Raw genomic sequence first — 21643 nt, 5'->3', positions numbered from 1 at the left:
TTTGAATGTTTGTTTTTCGAGTCTTGTAAACAGAGTGTTATAGCGTGTGTGTTAATCATTTAGTTACAACAAGCTAGGAAATAGGCTAGCAGGTCGTTGCGTTACAGTTTTCGGTTCGTGATATTAACACATTTTATAATTTTGCTCTGTTATATAAAATAACGTATTATTAATGTAGCTATAATAGGCAGGTCAGCTAAATAGATAATAAACTGTAAGTGGGGCGTCTGCTAAAGGTTAAAATTATCTATAATTATTTAAATCAATGATCTGAAACGCTCAAATGATGGTAACATAAAAACTATAAAATTTAACTTTTAAATTTGATATGGCTACAATAGCTTACACCACCAATTTACGTCAGATTGTGGCACTAAAAAATATTGTTTGCAGTGTAAGGTTTTTTTAGGAAATAATTAAACACAGGCGTAAGCTTATAATAAACGGTATAAGCATTCCTTGGAATGAGTGTTATAAAACCGTAATTAAATGAATGGCCTATAAGTACAGGAAAAAAACAGATTTTTGTATGTTAGTTGTAGATTAAATTACTAAAGTTAAAAAAAACATTCCAAAGCATAATTACATTTATGTAATAACCCAGTTAAGACAGAATATAAGGTCAATGTAAAACTTATTTTTTTGAAACAATTCGCTTAAGGACAGTTATACTATAGGGTAGGTCAACTACACATTTTAGTGCAACTCAAAATCTATTTAAAATTTAACTTGAGGCTGTAAAAAGGGGGGGTGTTGGGTCAAGCGTAAAATTAGGCTACATAGTTGCTTTTAGGTCGAAACAAAATTCTTTACATCTAATAGTGGGATTTTTGTCTTACCGGGTAGAGTAACTAAAAATGGGATACAATAATACCAAAGCCTGGTAAAAATGGCTACCACTTTAATTTATAAATCAAATTGGATCATGTTACATATATTTTTACAAGCAACCTTAAGCATAGGTGTGAAACTGTAAACGTTAAATTTAATTAAAAATCTACTTCAGTCTATAAGGCTTTAATTAGCTTAGAGTATGTACTAACGTTAAGCCCGTCGGCAACCAGACGTATTTATTATGTCAAACATAAACTAAACAAACTTGATTTTTTTAAGGTCATAAATAATGATAAGGAAATTGCGCAGGTTTTTACCTATACGATATCTAAAATCAAGTTTTCAAATCATTCTTGCCTGCCTGCTGTTCGGATTAGCATGTGTGCTAATAGAATATAGGCTCGAGTTTGTTGGATTTTCGCTTGTATCAAGAAACTTAAACAATGATAAAAACATTATTCAAATAACAGACACAAGTGTTATACGACAAAACTTGCAGCAAAATGCAAGTTTAGTACATTTAACAAAAAACAACAATGTAACTGAAACTTTAAAAACAAACAATAACAATACGTTAAACATTAAAAATGTACATGAGATTGTTGACAAAGAGTCGTTATCAAACGAATCAACTAGAACAATATTACAACCGTTTCCAACATCAACTACAAAGGTTTTTACTTCAGAAATTACGTCAACAACAACACAAACAAACTTAACTTTACAATCCAAGGACCCTGTAGAAGTTATTGAAATTTCAGATCAGATAAATGAAGTAAAGACGACTACAAGCGATGCAGAAAAAGAAAAAAAGGAATTCATGGCAAGAATGGATTTAAGAATGGAACAAAGACGAAAGCATTTAAAATCAACATGTCAAAAATTGGGTGAGTTTTTTTTTATATGCAAACACCTCGTAACAGAAATGACAAAGTCAAAACTATATAGAATACAACTCGGGAATATTTAATTAGATTTACATTCAGATAACATTATCTTTAACCTTGAAATTTACTGAATATACCATATAAAAACGTAGTCTCAAAATATTTACAACTATTTTTTATTGCCTTAGATTATTAAACATAAAGGTAATGGTTCATCCGCTTAAACTACTTTTTTGTCTTACATAATTAGGTATAAACACAGCAAATATACCATACGAACCATGGAATCGAACCCTACCAGCCCCTAGGCCATGGTTTTATCATTCAAAAGATTATCCTCTGATTTTTTGCGAGGTACCCAAGTCTGGTTGCAGTAATTGGAAAAAGGTTTTAATGGTCTTAAATGGGTTAACAAATTCAACAGAAGGAATAAAACAGGTATAATGTCTTGATTTTGGTAATCCTACTGTTTTTGTAAAAGCACCTAAGTAATCCGTAGATTTTCAGGTATTTGGGATCATATCATGCTTTCTGTTAAAACAGATTTAAGCTTAAAACACTAATTTAATAACAATCTTTAACTAAAGAGATACATGCCTATTACAATATACATTTTAATAAATAACGGAACACAATAACTCTTTAAAAAGGGACAAATTATGTTTTAGGGTGAAGCACATGCTGCAAAAATTGGTATGGTGCGTTCCTCGCCTTCAAATTTGTTAAGAGAAATCTACGAAAAATCTTTGAAAATGATGGTAGTCCGGGAGCCGTTTGAACGATTGGTGTCAGCTTATCAAGACAAAGTAGCACCGAAAGAACCTTCCAAACAAGCAATATTCGGAAGGTTTTCAAACGAGGTAGCCAAAAAATATGGAAACAGATGGACAGATCCCACAACCGGTATATTGATTTTATTTTTACATTCTTTATTAAAAAGGATACAATGTGTTTAAATAAAAAGTTCGTGGTTAAGTTGACATTTGGTGTATAGAAATTTTTATTACATAACTGTAAACCCAGTAAAAAAGGAATTTTTATCAGTAAGGAAAATTCTAAGTACAAAGTAAATATAACTATTGATAAAGTAAAACAGTTTAAATAAACACACATCAGTATCTATTAGTAATTAACCTAAAACCTAACCTCCCTTTCTGTAAATGTCAATATATATAGTTTGTCACATTGCAATAAAAAAAGTCATATGTCATCGTAATATGTTTTTAGTTGACCTATACCGTACGCGAAGTATAGTCACGTGCGACCAAGAAGAGGCTACGCTAGAATGCACACAGCCGTATCACGTGATTGAGATTGAAAGTGCGTCGTATGGGCGAGATAACGGGAAAATGTAAACCTTTTATTGTTCAAAATTATTTATGCAATTAATAACTTTATATAAGTTACTTTAAATTACCTAAATATTTATATATATGGTACAAAGTACCATTTTACTATCACATATGATATACGTTAATTAACAAAAACAAAAAACCCTAATATAGAATTACTTTGCATTAAAAGAGGAACAAAACAATAAACATCTACCTTTTTATCAGTTTTCCTATTTGGACTTCAATAGGCGGATTCCTTCATGATTTTATTTGTATTTATGATTTTTCTTTTTCTAGCTGTGTTCCACCAAGGGCACCTCCCATGATAAACACCACGACTTGTTGGTCAACCCATTCACATCACATTACGTCACAGATCTGTAATGGTAAAGCAAAATGTAGAGTTGTTGCAAGCCAAGTACAATTTGGCCAAGTTGCATCTTGTTCTTCTATACCCAAATATTTAACTATTCGTTACAAGTGTATATGTATGTATATTAATTATTATGTATTTTTAAAATGATTTATTTTACAATATAAAAAATAGTTTAAAAAAAGAAATTAAAACTAAGTTATCGTTTAGTTTTAACTAAAAATATCTGCAAAGTAAAAAACAAAAAACTATTTTATTATTCCACAAGGATGTCAATTTCATGAAAAAATATATAACTCTTTTTGTTTAATTTACAGCTATTTCACATATGACATCTGTTACAGTTTGTCATTTAAAACAACAAACAATTACTTGTCCAAAGGGTTCACTTATTTCAATTGGATCCGCGTTTTTCGGACGAACTAACACAAAAACGTTAATATTTTAAATTCATTTTTTTAACTAATGAATATATTTTTTCTTTACTTTTCCAAGCTAAAAAATAGTAATTGCCAATTCAACTAAAGAACAGTAAACCCAAACTGCTGAATAAAGAATTAAATTTCGTAGAAAATCACAACAACCAATTCAATGGTTTTTAATAATTTTTTTAGGTGCCTTAACACAGGTGCTATATACAACATAAACTGCAAATCAGACACCGCAAGTGCCGTAGTATCAGTAGCCTGCAACTTGCGGCCAAACTGTACTGTGGAGTCTTCGGCACACTGGATACAAAGTCAAGACTGTCCAGCTACTAGCAAGTATTTGACTATTTGGTATGAATGCAAGCCGCAAGTTCAAAAACAATCACAAGGTATAAATGTGCATAAAAAATATTATAACAAGTTAATATCAGTTTTTTAAAAGTTAATATCAGTAATTATTTTTTCTAAGGAACAAATTTGAAAACACAATTATAAATCTAGGCTAGAATTTAACATATAGGTATAACCGTTTTGACTTTTCCTTTATGTTTATAGTTTTACCGAAGCACTTTGAAAAAGAAGCTGATACCCATATTACAAGAAAACTCCTTGCAATTGATAACACCACATTCCCTAAACCAAAAACCCAAATCAATATAAATTCAGTTAAAATCAATGAAATAAAAAAACCTCTAAAACTAAATGAATTTGACTTTCCAGCTTCCTTTAATATGACAAAGTTGCCGTTAGGTGTCATGGACAAAATTGGTTATGGTAAAATGGGTAACAAAAATCTTAAACGTAAGCATGTGAATATAATAACATAGTATACAAAGCTACAAGGTGTAAAGAATCTTTCTAAATGTTACTTAAACTTTTAAGACAAAACAAAAGAAAGGAGGAAGTTTGAAGAGTTACCCCAACCTAAAATATATAAGCCACCACCATATGTACCCAGGTAAACTTAATCATTAAAACAATAAAAATTTTTCCACCAAACTTAATTTATTTAATTATTTATCTCTTGTTAAAGGCGGTTTCCAGTACAAGCAACATTCGACGAATTCTCCTCTTATATCGTCGATCCAGCGAACTCTGACGTCACGAAAGATTCGATCGACCATGGCAACGAAGGTCTCAAGTCCACAAGCGTTCGCCACTGGCAACACCATTCAACATTGTGCCATCCGTGTTATATTAACTATGACGTCATAGCACATGTGGAAACATTGACAGAAGATGCAAGGTAAAAAATTTAAATGTATCACGTGACTGGACGTTTAAAAATAATAAACAATAGATTAAAATGATAGACAGAAATTTCTGCATTACCAATTGAAACAAAACAATTTATTTTTTTCTAAATTATATAAAAATAAATTTTAAATCCTTACATTGTGTTTAATTTACGATTTATACAAAATCCAGGTATATCCTGGAGCGAATTGGGGCGCCGAAGGATCTGGAGTACCCGGGAGGTTACGACTCTGGAAAAAGGGCGACCGATCGAGCCAAAGTACTTGCACAATTATCTAAACTTTCACTTGAAAAAATACACAAACTGTATGAGTTTTACAAAGACGATTTCCAATTATTCGACTTCCCAATACCTCAATTACTTTCGGCACTCGACGATCAACATGAATAATGTAAAGAAAGGTGATTCAAGTGTGATAAATATTATAGTGAATTGGTACTTATCATTGTGAATTAGGTGTTGGGTTTGCTGGTAATGGTATGTTTGTATTTGTACGCTGGTGCTGCTTATTAATCTATAGGTGGAAGCTAGGTGGGTGCAAGAAAATAAGGTTTTGTTTAACATAAACCGATATTTATTTACAAACGCGTTTATGTATTTTAATTAATTTTTAAGTTATATTTCTTCAATTATACTGTATTATCTTAAAACGGTACGTTTCAGATGTGTATGCAATTACTAGTAAACTGCTTTTTGTCTTTGGAAATACACACTTGTATTCTTGAATTTACAATACTAAAAAGCTACATAAAACGGCTACTTTATTAAATAAAACAAATTTTTTCTTGAAGTAATTTCTAACAAGAGATCAACTTGAAATGCGAATCAGAAAATTCCCACTTTGCCAACGGCAATGCTATAACCGCATTGTTTAAAATTCCATTGAAATTTAGGTTTATTGTTTGAATACAATTTATTTGAATTATTCCCTAAGTTAAAACAATGAATTTTAATTACTAGTTATGGACTTTTTTTCTTACTATCTAAAACACAAAACTAAACTGTTTAATTTTAACTGCCCAGAAAGAAAAAGGCATACTCATTTAAACAAGTTAACTACTAATAGTCAGTTAATAAAATAAAAATTATGAATAGGGAAAACTGTATAAACAAAGGACTTAAATGATTATGGGATTTACTCAACTTAAAACAAATTATTTTAAGTAGAAATTAAACTTGATATTATAAAGAAATGGTAAGAAAATTGGTTATCGGATTTAACGCAGCAATATTTTTATATATAACCATCAACATAAACAACCTGGCTCTACGAAATTCAGGTTTAATAAAAGGTAAGTTATTGTTTAACAAAAGTATTTTTTACAACATATTTTCCCAACAACAAAAAATAATTTTTTAAAATAAAATGCAAGTTATACAAAATTTAATAAAAAGCATGATTTTTTGCTTATATGGCATAAAAAAAACATTCAGAATACAACTCACTGTTATCATCTAGCGGTCGTACAATTCGATGTATTTTGAGCAAGTATTTTTAAACTTTGATAAAAAAAATTACATAAAATATATTTAGTTCTTAAAAAGAATGATATTGATAAAACGTTTGAGAAAAAATTGGAGTATAATCTAAATGAATTATCACAAGAAGAACCATACCGAAGTAGAATGATAGATATTAAGAATAAATGTTCAAAGAAAAAGAAAACAAATTCTAAATCGTTTTTGACTTCTAGCTTTAAATTCAACGATGACGTCAAAGTAGTTATGTGCGAAACGCCAAAGGTAATTTTAAACAAATATAAAAATAATATAAAAAATCAACATAAGGTTAAGTAATCTTCGTCCAACCATTTGATGCCTTATACGCGTTATACAAAATACCTTTCCGTCATGGAATCAAAAATTATCAGATATATAACAATAATCTGATAAGATATACTTTCGCCAATTCCGCATTATATCAATTTGTCTTCTGATAACGAGCTCTAATATAAGGAACTGTCCTTTTGTGTGTCTTATCTAAGACTTCAGCGTGCGTTTGGGTTTAGATTTAACTTTTCCTATACTTAATGCATTGTTTGTTTATCAATAATGGTCGAAATTTTTTTGATAACATTATAAGATATAGTTTATAGGAAATAAAATATAATAGTTGCTGCAAACGGATATCATTAGCTAAAATGCACATTTTATCTATAAAAAAAACTTTGTTACATTTTAGGAAATTAATATTCCTTTACATTGAAGTTTCAAAAATATTTTAATGCAATTATTTTTTATCAAACACAATTTAAATTACTAAATATACTCATAAATTTATGAGTTGTGTTTTTAACATAGGTAGCAAGCACTACATGGCAACTCCTAATTCTACGTTTAGGGGGTTACAAAGACGAAATTGATCAAAAACTATTACGAGAATGGGCTTATGACAAAATTCCCAACAAACAATTTTCAGAGCAAGTCTTTATTTTATTCAATATAAACTAATTTTATTTTAAAACACACTTTTTAAATTACAATATGACTAAAGGTTAAAAAAGGTTAAAAAGTTTTAATTTTTTCGACTATAGACTTAAAAATGAAGACGACGCTTTGGCAAAATTAAAAAGTCACGTGACATTCTTTCTAACACGTCATCCATTCGAGCGACTTGTGTCGGCTTTTAGCGACAAGTTTACGAACAGGACTGACGTCAGAGCCTACCGTGATCGGGTGGGGAAAATGATCGCAAAACAACAAGCAAAAAACTTTATGCATGGAATGGAATCATGGTAAGTTTAATATTTAAGTTAAGAGAATTGTTTACAGTAAGGAATACCAAATAAATACAATTGTAACACCATAAAATATATTTAAAAAAAGAATTTTTTTTCTAAAAATTATCTTTTCTGATCAAGAACAATTTTTTCAATTTTTTATTTTCATGTTTTTAACATTATCTTAAGCAACAAAATAACCATTGCTATTTTAAACAAAAATTTATTCTTTTAGGTTTCCAGTGTTGGTGTTAATGAAAGATAAAAACATAAATTTATTACCGCAATTCCAACTCTTAAACTCAACCCAAAAAGAAGATGTATTAAAATATGTAAAAGTATTAAGAACTGGAGAAATAAGCTTCGCACAATTCGTAAGGTAAGAAATACGTCATAACATGTATTAGCATATACTTCAACTATCATTTCTATTCTTTTTAAATTTGAAATTGAATTTAGATTAAGTAAGTTAAGAATAATTATGGCAAAATTACCGAAAATCTTTCATTTTTTTACTTAATTTGTAAACATTAACTGACCATTTAAATTGACAGGTTTATTATCAAACAATACAACAATGACGAAATAGACAAAATGGACGTTCACTGGTTACCACAAACAAACCTATGCATGCCCTGTAACCATAACTACAGTTACGTCATCAGGTTTGAAAATCTAGCCCAGGAATCAAACAGATTATTAAATTATCTACAAAAAGACATCAGAAAAGAACACACCAAAGTTATTTTTCCATCCTCGCATTTAACCAAAGTCAAAGATGAAGCTACCAAAAATGCATTTATGAAAATTTTGAAAAAAGATGTCGAAATTTTAAGATTAATCTACGCTGAAGATTTTTATGTTTTAAATCATGATCCTTATTTGTATCATGGATATTCTTGAATGAGCTTATTATGTAAAATAGTATTATATGAATTGTTGCCATATGTGCATATGTTTTGTAATTGATGTGCAGCCTGTGATTGCATATTTGTAATAATACCCAATAAACAAAAAGTAAATTTAAATGTTATTGTAATGTGTATTAGAATAGTAGTAGTGTTGGTTAATTAATTAAAAAGTTAAGTAAATTAATTTTCTGTATATTTCAATTATAACAAAGTGTGCTCCGTTCATCATTAAATAAAACTTTTTTATTCTTCTCCATTGTCTTTCGAATAAAAGAAACAACAATATAATAACAAATGACTGACTTGTCTATTATTCTAGAACAAAAGAACGATTTGAATAACAAAGGACCTAACAATAGAGGTGTTAAAAATACGAATAAATCTCGAATTAATGGAACATCAGATGACGCAGTGCGTCTGCAACATCACGCCTCTAAACCACATCGGAAACTTTCGTTCGGTTTTGATAATCATAATAAAAACGGCCAATAAACAATCAAGTCCTTGTGCTATAAGAATGGTCTATTCTTCCATTGCAATATTCTATTGTTGAAATGCATAAATAAAACGAGCGATTTGTCAAACGTAAGGGCGATAAAATAGAACGACGTACAACAACGCTAGAAACAGATGGCAATAAATATAAACAACATTAAAATCACGTAAATATTTTTTACAAAATTTAAAAAAAAATGTGAAGAAGTGAGTTACCTGAGTATTAAATCAGTTTAATGCCAGTTTAATTCAAAAAAAGGCATTTTATGTAAAAAAAATCGTTAGCGTTCTATTAAAGCCCTTTCATCAGGGAAGGTGTAAAAGCTAAAACAAACTTCACTAAATGTAACAAAATTTTCAAACACAAACTTAAATGTAACAAAATTTTCAAACACAAACTTAAATGAAACAAAACGACAATTTCTTATCAAAAATAAACAAACTAAACCTAAAAGTTTTTTAACACGTGGCATATATAAACTTAAGACGTTCAATAGGCCACGTGAGCTGTAGGGATTACAATCAAAAGACAGAAAGCTAAAGTAAGCAAACAAATCAAGACTTGTTTTATATACATTATTAACACCTTGGGTTCGGGCATTTCTTCTTGATTCAAACGATCGACTTATCATTAATGATTTCCACAAATGTATTAAGAAATTATCTTGTGTAAATATATTTAAACTTTAAAAAGAAATAATGAACAAACGCTTGCCAAATTTTGATTGGTGAAACACTTAGTTAAATAGAAAAATCCAAACTAAACACAAAGTAAAATAATTTTAATGATAAGTATAAATATAAATAATTGTTAATATAAACTATTAATAAAACAAGTTTAGATAAGCACTTATAACGAACACAACCTTTTTTAGTTGTTTTTAGCTTGTCATATTTTTTATAAAATTTATCAAATATTAAATTATTAAAAAATGAGTATTAATTTACAAAACTTTATTAAATTATATTTTAAAAATTTAACAAAAATTATATAACTTAATTTTAAATATATAAAAGTAATGTTCTCATTTAATTATCATATAATATTTTTAGATATTTTGTTTTGTATGACTCTTCACTTTAACAAACAGCCAAATTGTTTCATTAACTATAATTATAAACTAAAATAAATGTTACTATAGAATTACTTAAATTTACTAACAATAATCAATTTAATTTTTATACCCACACTTAGCAAACAAAAACTTGTGTAAAGCAAACATCATAAAAACGTTTGATAACACCGAGGATTGAACCCAAGTCTGTCGGGGTTGTTTAAAGTTAGGATTGCCAATTGTAAGATAAGAAAGTTCCGATTCTTTAATGTAATACAACAAAGTTAATTAAAACTTTGCAAAGCAAATAAAAGGTCACGCGTCCATTGATAGAAACATAAAACAAATAGTTTTACAGCACTTAAATTATTTGATTAATTAATATAAATAATACAATGTTGTTGTTAAGTTATTAACTAAACAATACAACATAAATAAAAGATAATAAAATAAGTCCAAGTTTAACTTAATAAACAAAATCTTCGAATCAAGGTAACCATAAATTTTACAACATGTACAAAATATTAACAAACAATCTCTAACTTATTAAATAATTTGTTCAATTCAAACCCTTTTCAGTTTTATGCATTATTTCGTATATTAATACGACTGCACACGTGTTTTAGAAATTGCTCTTCCTTGCGATACAAAGGTGCGTTCGGTGGATATTCCACGCACACAATGGAAGACAAACGTGCCATTGTTCGGCAATCAATTTAGTCATATCGCAACAGTAGCGCGCAAAGATTCTAAGGCCACTTCTATTGTTTTAAACAATGACGTAACAAAAGCAATTGTTGCAACGTCGACGCATGCGCGCGCCGATCTCCGAAGTGTGATATCGTTCTCCTTACGGAAATTCATTCTTTCCCTTTAGATAACGTTGGGGAGCGCGCGACTCCAACTCCTAGAACGGAAGCCTAATCTACGTGCAGACTTGCAGCTATTACGTCACGCGATAGCAGACTTCGCAAGGATTACGAATTGCGAGAGTTCGGATTTAAATTTTATTTTATAATTTTTCTATAGAATATTGTCTAGAAAACAAATTTAAGCTTTCAATAATCCAATAAACATATGTCTAGTCCATGCCTAATTTTTATAATAACTTTTCTTTTTTTTACCTCTTTTTATAAACTATACATAAAGAATGAATTTCCGTAATATATAAATATAAATTCCTCAATTCTAATTAAAATCTTTGAAAAAAATTTAGTATTTTTAAGTCTTTATTTTTATTATAGTACCGTACAAAAAGTTAAACAACATTAGCTAGGACAAAAATGCAACAATACGAAAACGAAGCATAGCTTTATATGTAGTCACAGGAGTAAGATTTTTTTTTCTAATTAGTACAAAGTTAAATTACATGAAAGAACATACGGTTCTAAGTTTGTTCATTTTGGCCCGCTGTGACTTTTATTAGCGGTGCTTTTAATATTAATGCAAATTGATCCAAAGTAAACATAAACGTTCATGGGCAAGGACTCGCATTGGTCAGTTCATGCATACGAATTTACATTGTAAGCTTGTTTGCTAAGCAAATAGTAAGCTGTTTCAAGGTCAGAGATTAGAGAAAACCGACAAGGTGCCTCTCTCGCCGTGCAAGGTGCGAAGAGCCGAGGAATTCGAGAGAGGGTGAAAACGAGAGAGCAAGTTGCATCCGAACGCGTGGTCCAGAAAAAGAAAAAGGGGGAAGAGCGAAAGAGCCGTTATAAAAAGCTATCATACCGGTCTAACGTCATTCAATTATCGGTTTGCAACAATGAGTGGATTACCACCTGGATTATATGGATTATTTAGATTTGATATCTTATTTAGCAAGATATGTATTCAATTTTTAAGAATAACAAGTTTGAAAGTTAGTAAAGGCAGCAAAAATGTAGATAAAAAATTACAAAAAATGATAACAATTTAAAATAATATTTGAAAACAATTTATTAGTTTATTAAAATTTTACTAATCAAAAAAATATTTTTTTTAGATATAAAATTTAAAAATTAATAGCCTCCTAATAAAACTAACCAAGAACAAAATGAACTGCCAAATCAACCTTATTCGACTTTGCATTATTATCATCACAATCTCACATATTACTTCATCGCAACTTCACGACTACCTGAAGAACGTCAAACAAGAATCAAACGGCCAGCTCCCGAGAGTCGGTTTCCGGCCAGTCGCGCCAACACCTCCCGATCTCACCAAAGATATACCAGAACACATGATGGGATTTCATACCCGTGTCTTAGAGCATATTCGCTCGACCCAAAATTTAAAAGACGATAAGTTGGCTCGATCGCCCGAGTACATGATTCAACTTTACCACAGAAAATCTCCATCAGGAGATCAAGTGTTGCCAGCATTTAATGGAAAACACACCAAAGCATTAAAAAGATCAGACGTTGTACGAAGCTTCGATATTATCGGTAAGTTGATTTTTTCAAAAAAATTATTAATTAAAATAATAAATGTAAAATATATCACTACAATCATACAAAATCATCAGTTTTACAACAACAAAAAAACGAAGACATCAGACCGATAATCAGAAAAATAACTCACACACGCTTTAAGCCCGGACAAAGCTTTAATCAGATTGGCGATGAAATAATTGAATTGCACAAGTGGCGAATTACACAAGGCATTTGAGACGCCGATGTGTATTGGACCTTTCACACGACAACGCTCCGATGGGTTTCTTACACGCTTAAGCCCCGCGCCCCAGTCGAAAATAAAACACAACAAAATCCAACACGGAAATTAACACACAAAACAAATTCTAATTACGTGACCTCTCGTAAAGTTTCTGTCGCGTTTATTACAAATTATATCAATTTGATTTATGCATATGGCGTCATGGCTATGTCGTCATCAGACAGTTATGTGTACACGGGTCGATCTTGACACACCACGTCATTTGTCAACGGTTATTGTTAACACTAATCGGTAATTGTTACGCCACAATGTCCGCTTTGTAAGCAGCGACATTGTTTAGTCTATCACTTGCCCGATCGCTCGTTCTAAAGCAATAAAACGCGCACTTCAAAAGCACAACTCGCGCTGATTTATACAACCCGACAACATTTAACACAAACACATATGTGAAAGCATGCTCGAGAATATATTGAAATGTAAAGCTAACCTGATTTTTTTATTGCAGAATCGTACAAGGAATCCAACAAATGGGTGCTCGTGTTTGATTTATCAGCTATCCTGCCCCACGAACGAATTCGAATGGCCGAGATTGAACTCACTTTGCCACGTTTATACTCTGACGTCACCACTGTGGAATTGTGGGACGAACGAAAGGGACAGCGAACTAAGATTGGCTCAATTGCATTCAATGCTCGCCGTAATCCGACAAGTCAAAAGTAAGTTTAAAATTTAAACCTAACAAGTTTTACATCTAAAACTAAACAAATAAAAATAAGTAATTAAAATATTATCATGATTTTAACCGATATTTTCTCTTTACAGAATTGTTATTGACGCCACCAAAGCGGTCCGAACATGGTACAAAAACGAAGAAGAATCCGCGTCACAATCTAGTGACGTCATCGAACAACCAGCACGATCTAAACGATCGGTCGAAAGTAATACAATGTTATTCGTATACTCGACGAACAAGCATTTCGATTTAATGGACGTCGCTAATGCAAGAAACACTCGGAGCCGAAGATCGGCCACCACTAAAAGTCGATCGAGCCACCAACGAAACCGAAAAAACAAGCGCCGTCGAACTAACAAGAAGAAAAAAAACAAGACCGTGAACCGATTTACTAAAACAACTTTAGACGTTTACTCCAACAATTTTGAACTTGAGCGCAGCGTGCAAGAAGCCAAGTTGGGATTTTCCAACGATTTTGAATTTTCCGACCAATTTCCAGAAGAGAAAGCAAAAAATCCAACTAAAGCGACCAACGAAGACGATTTCTGGAAGCAACAAAAAGTTGATGACGTCATTGTCATTGAACAAAAGAAACCCGACGAAAAGGAAGTCACGCCAGCACCGTTATCTCCATTCGGTATTTCTTATCCAAAACACGTCGTCCAAGAACCAACTCACTGCAGAGTCGTAGACTTTGAAGTCGACTTTGAAAAAGTAGGCTGGGGATCTTGGATCATTTACCCGAAAAAATACAACGCCAAACGATGCGCTGGTGAATGCCGAATTCCAGTTAACGGTGGTAGCCGTCCAACCAACCATGCTTACATGCAAGGGCTTATCGCCACTAACAGACCAGAACTTGGCGTTCCACAGCCTTGTTGTGTGCCCACTAAGCTTAAGCCTTTAAGTATTCTTTACTATGAAGGAGATGTTGTTAAGCAAAGAGACCACGAAGATATGATTGTTACTGAATGTGGTTGCAGATAGACATTTCCCTGTTTTAAATTTTTATATTTTTACTTATTACTACCTCAAAGTTCCTGTACTGTTCAACATATTTCGTTTTTTATATCGCCTACTTTTTGCACGCTACATTTTATATTAAAATTGAAAATCATTATATATATTTTTGTCATATCTTTTACTTTACCAGTAATGTAATAGTCTTATCTGTAAAGTTCGCTGGTAGTTATACTATTAGATTGCTTTTGAAACTTATGATAGACATACATAAGACTCCCTACTACTTTGCCAAAGCTAACTTTATTTCAGTTCTTACTTAGCTAAAGCGCTTTTGAAATAGTTGCGACACAAACTTGCCTAAAACGTTTTAGGGCCTTTTAGTTTTTCTCGCGCTTAGCCTATAAGTCAAGCTTACAACGTTAAGTTTACGTTCGATACAAACAAAAAATGCCTTGGGCACGTGACTTTTTTAAGGGAATGAAAAGTCTAGCGCGTTACATATACAGGCACGGCTTTTCATTACAATACAGATTTTTTAAGTTATATAAAGAATTCCCTATATCTTACAGTCAAAAGCTATATTTGTAACTAGTACTTTCTCATAATCAAAGATTTTTCTGTCTCCTACATTAAAAATACAACTGTTTAAAACACATTTCTTAAATTTATTTTGTGAAGAAAAAATTAAGTTACAACAACACTCGAGCATTTTACAAAGAGGTTACAATACACAATAATAATAAATACAACAAAAATCTCATATAATAAAAACATAGGTGGTGCCAAATTTTTTTCTAAAACAAAAATTACCAAAATAAATTGTTTGAAAATGAAATATGTTGTTGAAATTGAACAAAAAAAAAACACATTAAAGTTTTGCAATGTTTAAATAAACAAACATAATTAACAGTTTGTTAATTTTTCTATAAATAAACATAAAATATATATATTAATATTGTCATATGTAGAAAAAAACAGTATGACAGTCAAATATGATAATAAATAATTGCACATACTTAAAAACTAAACCTAAGTAGGATAGGAATTTTTTTAATGAATATATTGAATCTTATTTATACCAGATTAAAAAAATAATTTAAATATACAATCTCAGCCAAAGATAAAAGTGTGCAAAGTTTTTCATTTTGACCAAATTAGAATTGTACATTTATTAAAAATTTGTTTATTAAAGTGCCACAAAATCATTTTATAACACAGTTTAATCATGCATTAAAACATTGTATTTATAACACAAAATTTAAATAAAATAACTAAAAAAAGGGTCTTGTATTTATATCAATGCAATTGCCGTAAGCACTATTTTTTTACATCTTTTCCAGTTTAATTAATCTACAAAAAAAAAATGATAAGTTTTCAACAACCCTGCACATAAATTTGTTCCTAAATAAAAATGTGCTAAATTCTCATGGTCTGTTAAATAATTTTTCTAGTTCTTCGCAGGATGGAGTTTTCATTCCTTCTGATCTTTTCACCATATCAGGACTTCCAAAATAAACTCCTTTACGACGAATACTTTCCTCTGTAAAACAAGCAAAAATATTTAATGTTTTTTTCTTACTTAAATAATTGATTAGGTTGTAAATGTAACTGTAAAATGTTTGTCTTTTAGATTTTAAATAAAGAAAAAACTTATAAAAAATACATAGAAAATTGTCATTAACTTTATTAAAAAGATCTAATTTAACCTGCTTTTTAATACTTACTGTTTACTCTTTCTTGATAACATTTGTTTCTTAAATTTTCAATATATTCAGATTCAACAGATTCTTCCAATCGTCTTAAACTCTTAGAGTTTTTCTTATAGTAAAGATTAAAATCGGATTTAACAAAATAAGGGACACGAAGATTGCTGGTTTGTGTACCATATGCATATTCTCTAAAATTAATAGAAATAAAATTAAAATAGAAATGTTTATTTTGAATAACATAATAATTTAAATAAAATTAATTAATATTGAAAGGTAGCCTATTGTTGTCAGATAAGGTATTTTTTAAACAAAAATATTGATACTAAAAGCCTGAAAATAATATTTTAACAGGCTAACAATAATATGTTGAATGCAATGTGTCGTGTTAGCTATTAGCTTGTCAACTTGTTTTTAAACAGTCCTACTAAAGGTTATTTTTAGAATAACACATACCCGTGTCTTCTTAGACTAAATGCTGGATCTGGCGTAAGCAAATTTCCCAAAATTGAAAGAACAAATATAATTATGATTGGTAAAAGTTGGAAAATAGCTCCAAAATTGCTCTGTAAATCAATAAAAAACAAATAAACTTCGAATAATAATTCATATCATAAATAAACTAAAAAAATAATAATAAACATAAAGATAATGCTATGTTAAAGTTAAATCCTAAGTAGGTGATAAAATAAACAAAAATTAAATAGCACTTTATTAAGAGTCTAAATCAAAAAAGCAATATTTAAAAAAAAAATAACTAACTTGTTGTTGATGATGATGTATTTCAGGTCTATTACCACCATTTCTTCTGTCATAATAATAAGTGTTTCCACGACGAAACACCCGAACATTTCCTAAAACAAAGAAGAGTTTTGGCCAGCTATCAACATATAAATCTATATTCAATAGAGCTTGGTGGCAATATATATATCTATATCCAATTTATTGGCAAACAAAATATGATTATTCCAAGCAAATATAAATAAAGAGTTGCGACCACATTACAATAATTAAAATTTCTTCTGTATGGCAGGCTTTTGACTAGTATACGTAATTCAATCAATTATATAAAAAGCTTTTTTTTACCATTTGGAAATCCACCCCCAAAAAACATATTAAACAACTCGTTTGGATCAAACTCTCCATCGTTGTACTCATATTCATCACCACTGCTGCTCCGTCTTCTTCTTCTAGTTGTTACACCTTCAGGGCCATACAAATCGTATCTCTTTCGTGATGTTGCATCATTAAGGATCGAGAAAGCTTTTCCAACAGCTTTAAATTATTAAGGAGTATTTTAAATAAAACCATGTAGTACAGTGAGTTTAACATATTTAAAACAAGTTATTTTTATGAAGCCCAGTCTCCTAAGTTTTAATATAACATGCCATTCACTTAAAAAAGAGATTATTAAATAGCACAGGCATTTAACCTTTTGATAACTGAATTTTAGCAGCTAAAATAACTCAAAACTTTACCTTTAAAAGCTTCTGTTGCACCAGGAGCTGTGTTTTTATCAGGATGAAGCTGAAGGGCCATTTTTCTGTAGGCCTTTTTCAGTTCTGATTCATTAGCATCTTTTGATACTCCAAGTATGTCATAATAATCTTTGCATTTGTTTATACTAAAGTATAACATTTTATTTATTTAGGTATAAGGCAACCTACTATTATTCACATTTACCTACTCACTTTAATTTAAAGTAGAAGTAGTTACTTTTGTAACTGCACCAAAGGTTTTAAAGGGCCACAAAAACTCTATCAAGTATGCCAAAAAATTGATTTTTAATTTAATTTTTTAAACAAATTAATAAATAGATATATAACTTAAATTTCACTTACTTATCAACTAACTTCTTTTGTGTAGGTGTGTACTTGGGTGGACTTTCTTCCGTGCTGCTTCCATGTAATGTTGAGGTATCTGGTATTTTCTGTGAAGTAGTTTCCGTGCTATTAACATTAGGTTTTCTTGCTTCACCACTTTTGATTTTCGTTAAAAGAACTTAAAAAAATAAATAATTAGTTTTACTGATTTTACTATGTTTTTTATTATAAAATTTACTTAATAAATGTAATTGTAAGGGCCTAAGTAAAGGCGTTAATGCAGTATGTCAGCATTTATTAACTAATTTATTTTAAGCAATAACATACTTGTTGCAGCATCTGTTGGGTAGAGTTTCAGAGATTTAAGAACAAATCTTTCAGCTTTTTTAAGGTTTCCGTTTAACAAAGCAATATTGGCAATCTTAATACATTTCTCTGCATCTCCTCTATTACTTTCCATAATAAATTTTTTTTTTTTTCTGTCAACAAATCACATGAATCAGTATATATAAAATTTCTAAAGCTTTATCAACATATTCATATTTAACCAGTCAGCCAGTATTCACTTTAACAGTCTAAGCTAGTCTTTTTTAAATTTTTAATAGAAATCCCTTAAATATAATGTAGATTGACCCTATGTTCACCTATATTCGCCTACTAATTTAAATAACTTTCGAAATTTGTGTTGTCTTTGTCAAAAAGTAAAGGCCACAGCGAATGTCAATAATCTTACTAATTAGTAATTACTCCGTTCTTTAATCTAACAGCTGATTATTGATTTTTTACGACGTTTAAATAATTTTCAACTTAAAACACTGCTTTACTTACCTAAAAATTGTCTTCTTAACCAAAAGAAAATTTAACCTACTAGTTAAATTATTTAACAAGCAAAAGTGATGTAAGACTTAAAAAACCTTAAAGTAAAAAACTACGAGTTACGTCAATCAAAACTATTTTATTTTGTAAGAAAAGTAGAAACTTTTGGCTTGTAAAGAAAGTAAGTACTTTTATCGGTGCGATTTTAAAAATAATTTTTAATAAAGATTTCATAAAACAGATTCACGTATTCTTAAATAATTACGCGTAAATATTATAACAAAAATTTATAAAAGAAGGTTTAACTTATAAAACACTCAGTTAACTATAATATGAATGCTGATAAGATTTAGTCAACTAAAAATTTATAAATAAAGCTTAAAAAACAACCAGTATTTTTGTTAATAAATGTGTATTGATAAAGTGTCAAGCAGCAAAATAATTAGAAAAACATAAACTTGCATTTGTGCCCCCAAATCCAAATGAATTCGTCAAAGCAATCCGCCTAAAAACAACCACATACATATAATTAAAAAACTAAAACTGTAACAGTTACTAACTTACCTTTCCTTATCCCAACTTTGCTTTATTAAAGGAACAAAATTTAAATCCATATCCTTTTCTGTTTTATCCAGGTTAATGGTTGGTGGAAGTTGGGATGAATAACAAGATAATACTGTGAACGCTGCTTCTATTGCCCCAGCAGCTCCTAATTAAAATTGTATCATGTTTTATGTAAATTATTAACATATCTATTTTAATAGCAAAATAAAACTTTGAAAGCAAATAAAGTCAAAAATAATGTACCTAATAAATGACCAACAGCTCCCTTGGTGGAAGATATGGCTAAGTTATAAGCATGATCCCCGAATAATGACTTTATTGCCTTTACCTCAGCAGCATCACCTAGTGGTGTAGAAGTGGCATGGGCGTTTATGTAGAAAACATCACTTGATTGTAAACTTGCATCTCTGATAGCAGCTTGCATACACCGTATAGCACCTTTTCCTATTTAAAAATAAATAACTCCATTAGTAAATTGTCAAACATGCATCATTAAAAAAATTTAAGTTTAACAATTATTGTTGTCAGTTATATTGCATAATATTACTACAAAAAAAACCTTCAGGTGAAGGTGATGTAATGTGGTTAGCATCTGCAGACAAGCCATAACCAAGAACACGAGCATAAATATTTGCATTTCTGTTTACTGCATGTTGTTCTTCTTCCAATACTAAAACTGCTGCACCTTCACCCATAACAAATCCATCTCTGTAAAGCATAAATAAGTTAGAAATTTTGGCATGTAATTCATTACTACATAATAAACTAAGGAGCAAAAAATATATAAAAATCATATCAAAGATACTTTATGGCCTATTTTTACTAAAACAAAAACCTCTCTGGATGAAATGGCCTGGATGCTTTCTCAGGTTGGTCGTTGAAATTGGCACTAAGAGCTCTGGCTTTGGCAAAGCCAGTAAGAGACAGAAGGTTAAGACATGCATCGGAACCACCTGCCACCATTACATCACAATCCCCATTTTTAATAAATCGAAATGCATCCCCAATTGCATGTGCACCTAACATTTAAAAATTTAGAGAACTCCAATTGAAAAAAGTAATTGTTAGAAAAATCTTTTTTTTTATAAAATATACTTTCAAACCTGTAGCACATGCTGTTGACACACTGTGATTTGGTCCTTGCAGTTTATGTTTAATACTTATATGTCCAGCTGCCATGTTGAGTAAGATCCTAGGTACGAAGTAGGGACTCACAGCTCTATAACCCTTTGTTGAAAGATCTTTTGCTGTGTTTACTACAGCATCCAAATCAACCATTCCCATACCCATGGCAACTCCTGAAATAAAAAAGTAAAACATTAATGTTTACATTTTTTTAAAAACAAACTGTGTTTTATTTACATAAAAATGTTTAGTTAAATACATAGTTAAAAACAATATGTATATATGTATGCTTATGTTAAATGAAATATACCTGTTCTTTCTTTATCAACATCACAGTCAGGTTTCCAGTTTGCATCAGCTAAAGCCTCATCAGCAGCTTTTATTGCAAATCCTGTGGCTTCTGATATTGATCGAGATGGTTTTCCATTATACTGTGTTGGTGAATCTTTTCCTGTAATAATTACAAAACTAAAATGGGACAAATGCCTTTAAATCTCTATCTCTTTTACAATAAGATTCTTTAATAAAAATATTTGAAATATTTATAAAAATACACAATTTAGTATTACCTTTAGGAACAGAACCTGCTATAGTACAAGGCAGATCCTTAAGTTCTAAATTCAGGTTGCTTATTCCACAATCTCCATTTAATAATCTTGACCAAACATGCTTTGAGGTGCAACCTAAGGGCGAAACAATTCCTATTCCTATAATACAACCATAAAAGTTAAAAGGTATTTAATATTAAAAAATATTTTAAAGGTACTATATCAAAGTAACTTATACAAACCTGTTACCATAACTTTTCTTCCACCTGCCTCCATATTATTAGCTGAATAGTATCGTAACAAAGTAACATTCGTTTCGTTTAAATTATTTGCTGAATTAGCAAATAATCGACTACTTAATTTAAGCATTTATGTATTTTAGTTAATTTATGCGAAACACGTGAAAAAAATTGTA

General features: G+C 30.1%; 5 protein-coding genes across 5 annotated transcripts; 3 read left to right on the top strand and 2 right to left on the bottom strand.

The window, feature by feature from the left end:
• The first annotated feature begins 1123 nt into the window (after nucleotides 1-1123).
• Nucleotides 1124-5867, top strand: LOC145757356 (uncharacterized). Its single transcript, XM_082572434.1, has 11 exons — nucleotides 1124-1721; nucleotides 1972-2159; nucleotides 2390-2624; nucleotides 2949-3072; nucleotides 3353-3543; nucleotides 3746-3863; nucleotides 4043-4245; nucleotides 4412-4657; nucleotides 4739-4814; nucleotides 4890-5102; nucleotides 5285-5867. Exons 1-11 carry the CDS (start codon nucleotides 1124-1126, stop codon nucleotides 5502-5504), a joined length of 2412 nt encoding a protein of 803 aa, XP_082428560.1. The 3' UTR covers nucleotides 5505-5867.
• A 439-nt stretch (nucleotides 5868-6306) lies between these two features.
• On the top strand, nucleotides 6307-8737 carry LOC145740791 (carbohydrate sulfotransferase 11-like). Its single transcript, XM_082558643.1, has 6 exons — nucleotides 6307-6406; nucleotides 6649-6857; nucleotides 7416-7534; nucleotides 7649-7849; nucleotides 8070-8213; nucleotides 8389-8737. Exons 1-6 carry the CDS (start codon nucleotides 6307-6309, stop codon nucleotides 8735-8737), a joined length of 1122 nt encoding a protein of 373 aa, XP_082414769.1.
• Nucleotides 8738-12330: 3593 nt separating this feature from the next.
• LOC145740782 (nodal homolog) lies at nucleotides 12331-14670 on the top strand. The gene is made up of 3 exons (XM_082558630.1): nucleotides 12331-12721; nucleotides 13456-13666; nucleotides 13773-14670. The coding sequence occupies exons 1-3, from the start codon at nucleotides 12331-12333 to the stop codon at nucleotides 14668-14670; spliced, it is 1500 nt and encodes a 499-aa protein (XP_082414756.1).
• Nucleotides 14671-15677: 1007 nt separating this feature from the next.
• LOC145755621 (dnaJ homolog subfamily B member 12-like) lies at nucleotides 15678-19125 on the bottom strand. Its single transcript, XM_082571871.1, has 9 exons — nucleotides 19004-19125; nucleotides 18503-18654; nucleotides 18194-18353; nucleotides 17831-17976; nucleotides 17439-17627; nucleotides 17115-17206; nucleotides 16809-16918; nucleotides 16371-16543; nucleotides 15678-16186 (listed from the first exon to the last, which is right to left on the bottom strand). Exons 2-9 carry the CDS (start codon nucleotides 18633-18635, stop codon nucleotides 16071-16073), a joined length of 1119 nt encoding a protein of 372 aa, XP_082427997.1. The 5' UTR covers nucleotides 18636-18654; nucleotides 19004-19125; the 3' UTR covers nucleotides 15678-16070.
• A 292-nt stretch (nucleotides 19126-19417) lies between these two features.
• LOC145740772 (3-oxoacyl-[acyl-carrier-protein] synthase, mitochondrial-like) lies at nucleotides 19418-21594 on the bottom strand. Its single transcript, XM_082558618.1, has 9 exons — nucleotides 21471-21594; nucleotides 21250-21387; nucleotides 20991-21131; nucleotides 20659-20853; nucleotides 20391-20574; nucleotides 20115-20263; nucleotides 19799-19999; nucleotides 19556-19700; nucleotides 19418-19496 (listed from the first exon to the last, which is right to left on the bottom strand). The coding sequence occupies exons 1-9, from the start codon at nucleotides 21502-21504 to the stop codon at nucleotides 19418-19420; spliced, it is 1266 nt and encodes a 421-aa protein (XP_082414744.1). The 5' UTR covers nucleotides 21505-21594.
• Between the last annotated feature and the right edge of the window lie 49 nt (nucleotides 21595-21643).

The sequence above is a fragment of the Corella eumyota genome, chromosome 1 (assembly GCF_963082875.1).
Source record: "Corella eumyota chromosome 1, kaCorEumy4.1, whole genome shotgun sequence".
Taxonomy (NCBI): Eukaryota; Metazoa; Chordata; class Ascidiacea; order Phlebobranchia; family Corellidae; genus Corella; species Corella eumyota.
This window is presented reverse-complemented; position numbering and strand designations above follow the sequence as displayed.

Bases quoted from the DNA above. Each gene is read 5' to 3' on its own strand.
- LOC145757356 (XM_082572434.1), top strand. From the start codon at position 1,124: ATGATAAGGAAATTGCGCAGGTTTTTACCTATACGATATCTAAAATCA. The intron at 2,625-2,948 runs GTATATTGATTT...ATATGTTTTTAG, and splicing joins ATGGACAGATCCCACAACCG to TTGACCTATACCGTACGCGA. The intron at 3,544-3,745 runs GTATGTATATTA...TTTAATTTACAG, and splicing joins TATTCGTTACAAGTGTATAT to CTATTTCACATATGACATCT.
- LOC145740791 (XM_082558643.1), top strand. From the start codon at position 6,307: ATGGTAAGAAAATTGGTTATCGGATTTAACGCAGCAATATTTTTATAT. The intron at 6,407-6,648 runs GTAAGTTATTGT...AAATATATTTAG, and splicing joins AAATTCAGGTTTAATAAAAG to TTCTTAAAAAGAATGATATT. The intron at 8,214-8,388 runs GTAAGAAATACG...TTAAATTGACAG, and splicing joins AGCTTCGCACAATTCGTAAG to GTTTATTATCAAACAATACA.
- LOC145740782 (XM_082558630.1), top strand. From the start codon at position 12,331: ATGAACTGCCAAATCAACCTTATTCGACTTTGCATTATTATCATCACA. The intron at 12,722-13,455 runs GTAAGTTGATTT...TTTTTATTGCAG, and splicing joins ACGAAGCTTCGATATTATCG to AATCGTACAAGGAATCCAAC. The intron at 13,667-13,772 runs GTAAGTTTAAAA...TTCTCTTTACAG, and splicing joins CGTAATCCGACAAGTCAAAA to AATTGTTATTGACGCCACCA.
- LOC145755621 (XM_082571871.1), bottom strand. From the start codon at position 18,635: ATGGAAAGTAATAGAGGAGATGCAGAGAAATGTATTAAGATTGCCAAT. The intron at 17,977-18,193 runs GTAAGTGAAATT...GTTATACTTTAG, and splicing joins CAAAAGAAGTTAGTTGATAA to TATAAACAAATGCAAAGATT. The intron at 16,919-17,114 runs GTTAGTTATTTT...ATTGATTTACAG, and splicing joins TACATCATCATCAACAACAA to AGCAATTTTGGAGCTATTTT.
- LOC145740772 (XM_082558618.1), bottom strand. From the start codon at position 21,504: ATGGAGGCAGGTGGAAGAAAAGTTATGGTAACAG. The intron at 20,854-20,990 runs GTATATTTCATT...TTTTTATTTCAG, and splicing joins TGTTGATAAAGAAAGAACAG to GAGTTGCCATGGGTATGGGA. The intron at 20,575-20,658 runs GTTTGAAAGTAT...TTTAAATGTTAG, and splicing joins GTCAACAGCATGTGCTACAG to GTGCACATGCAATTGGGGAT.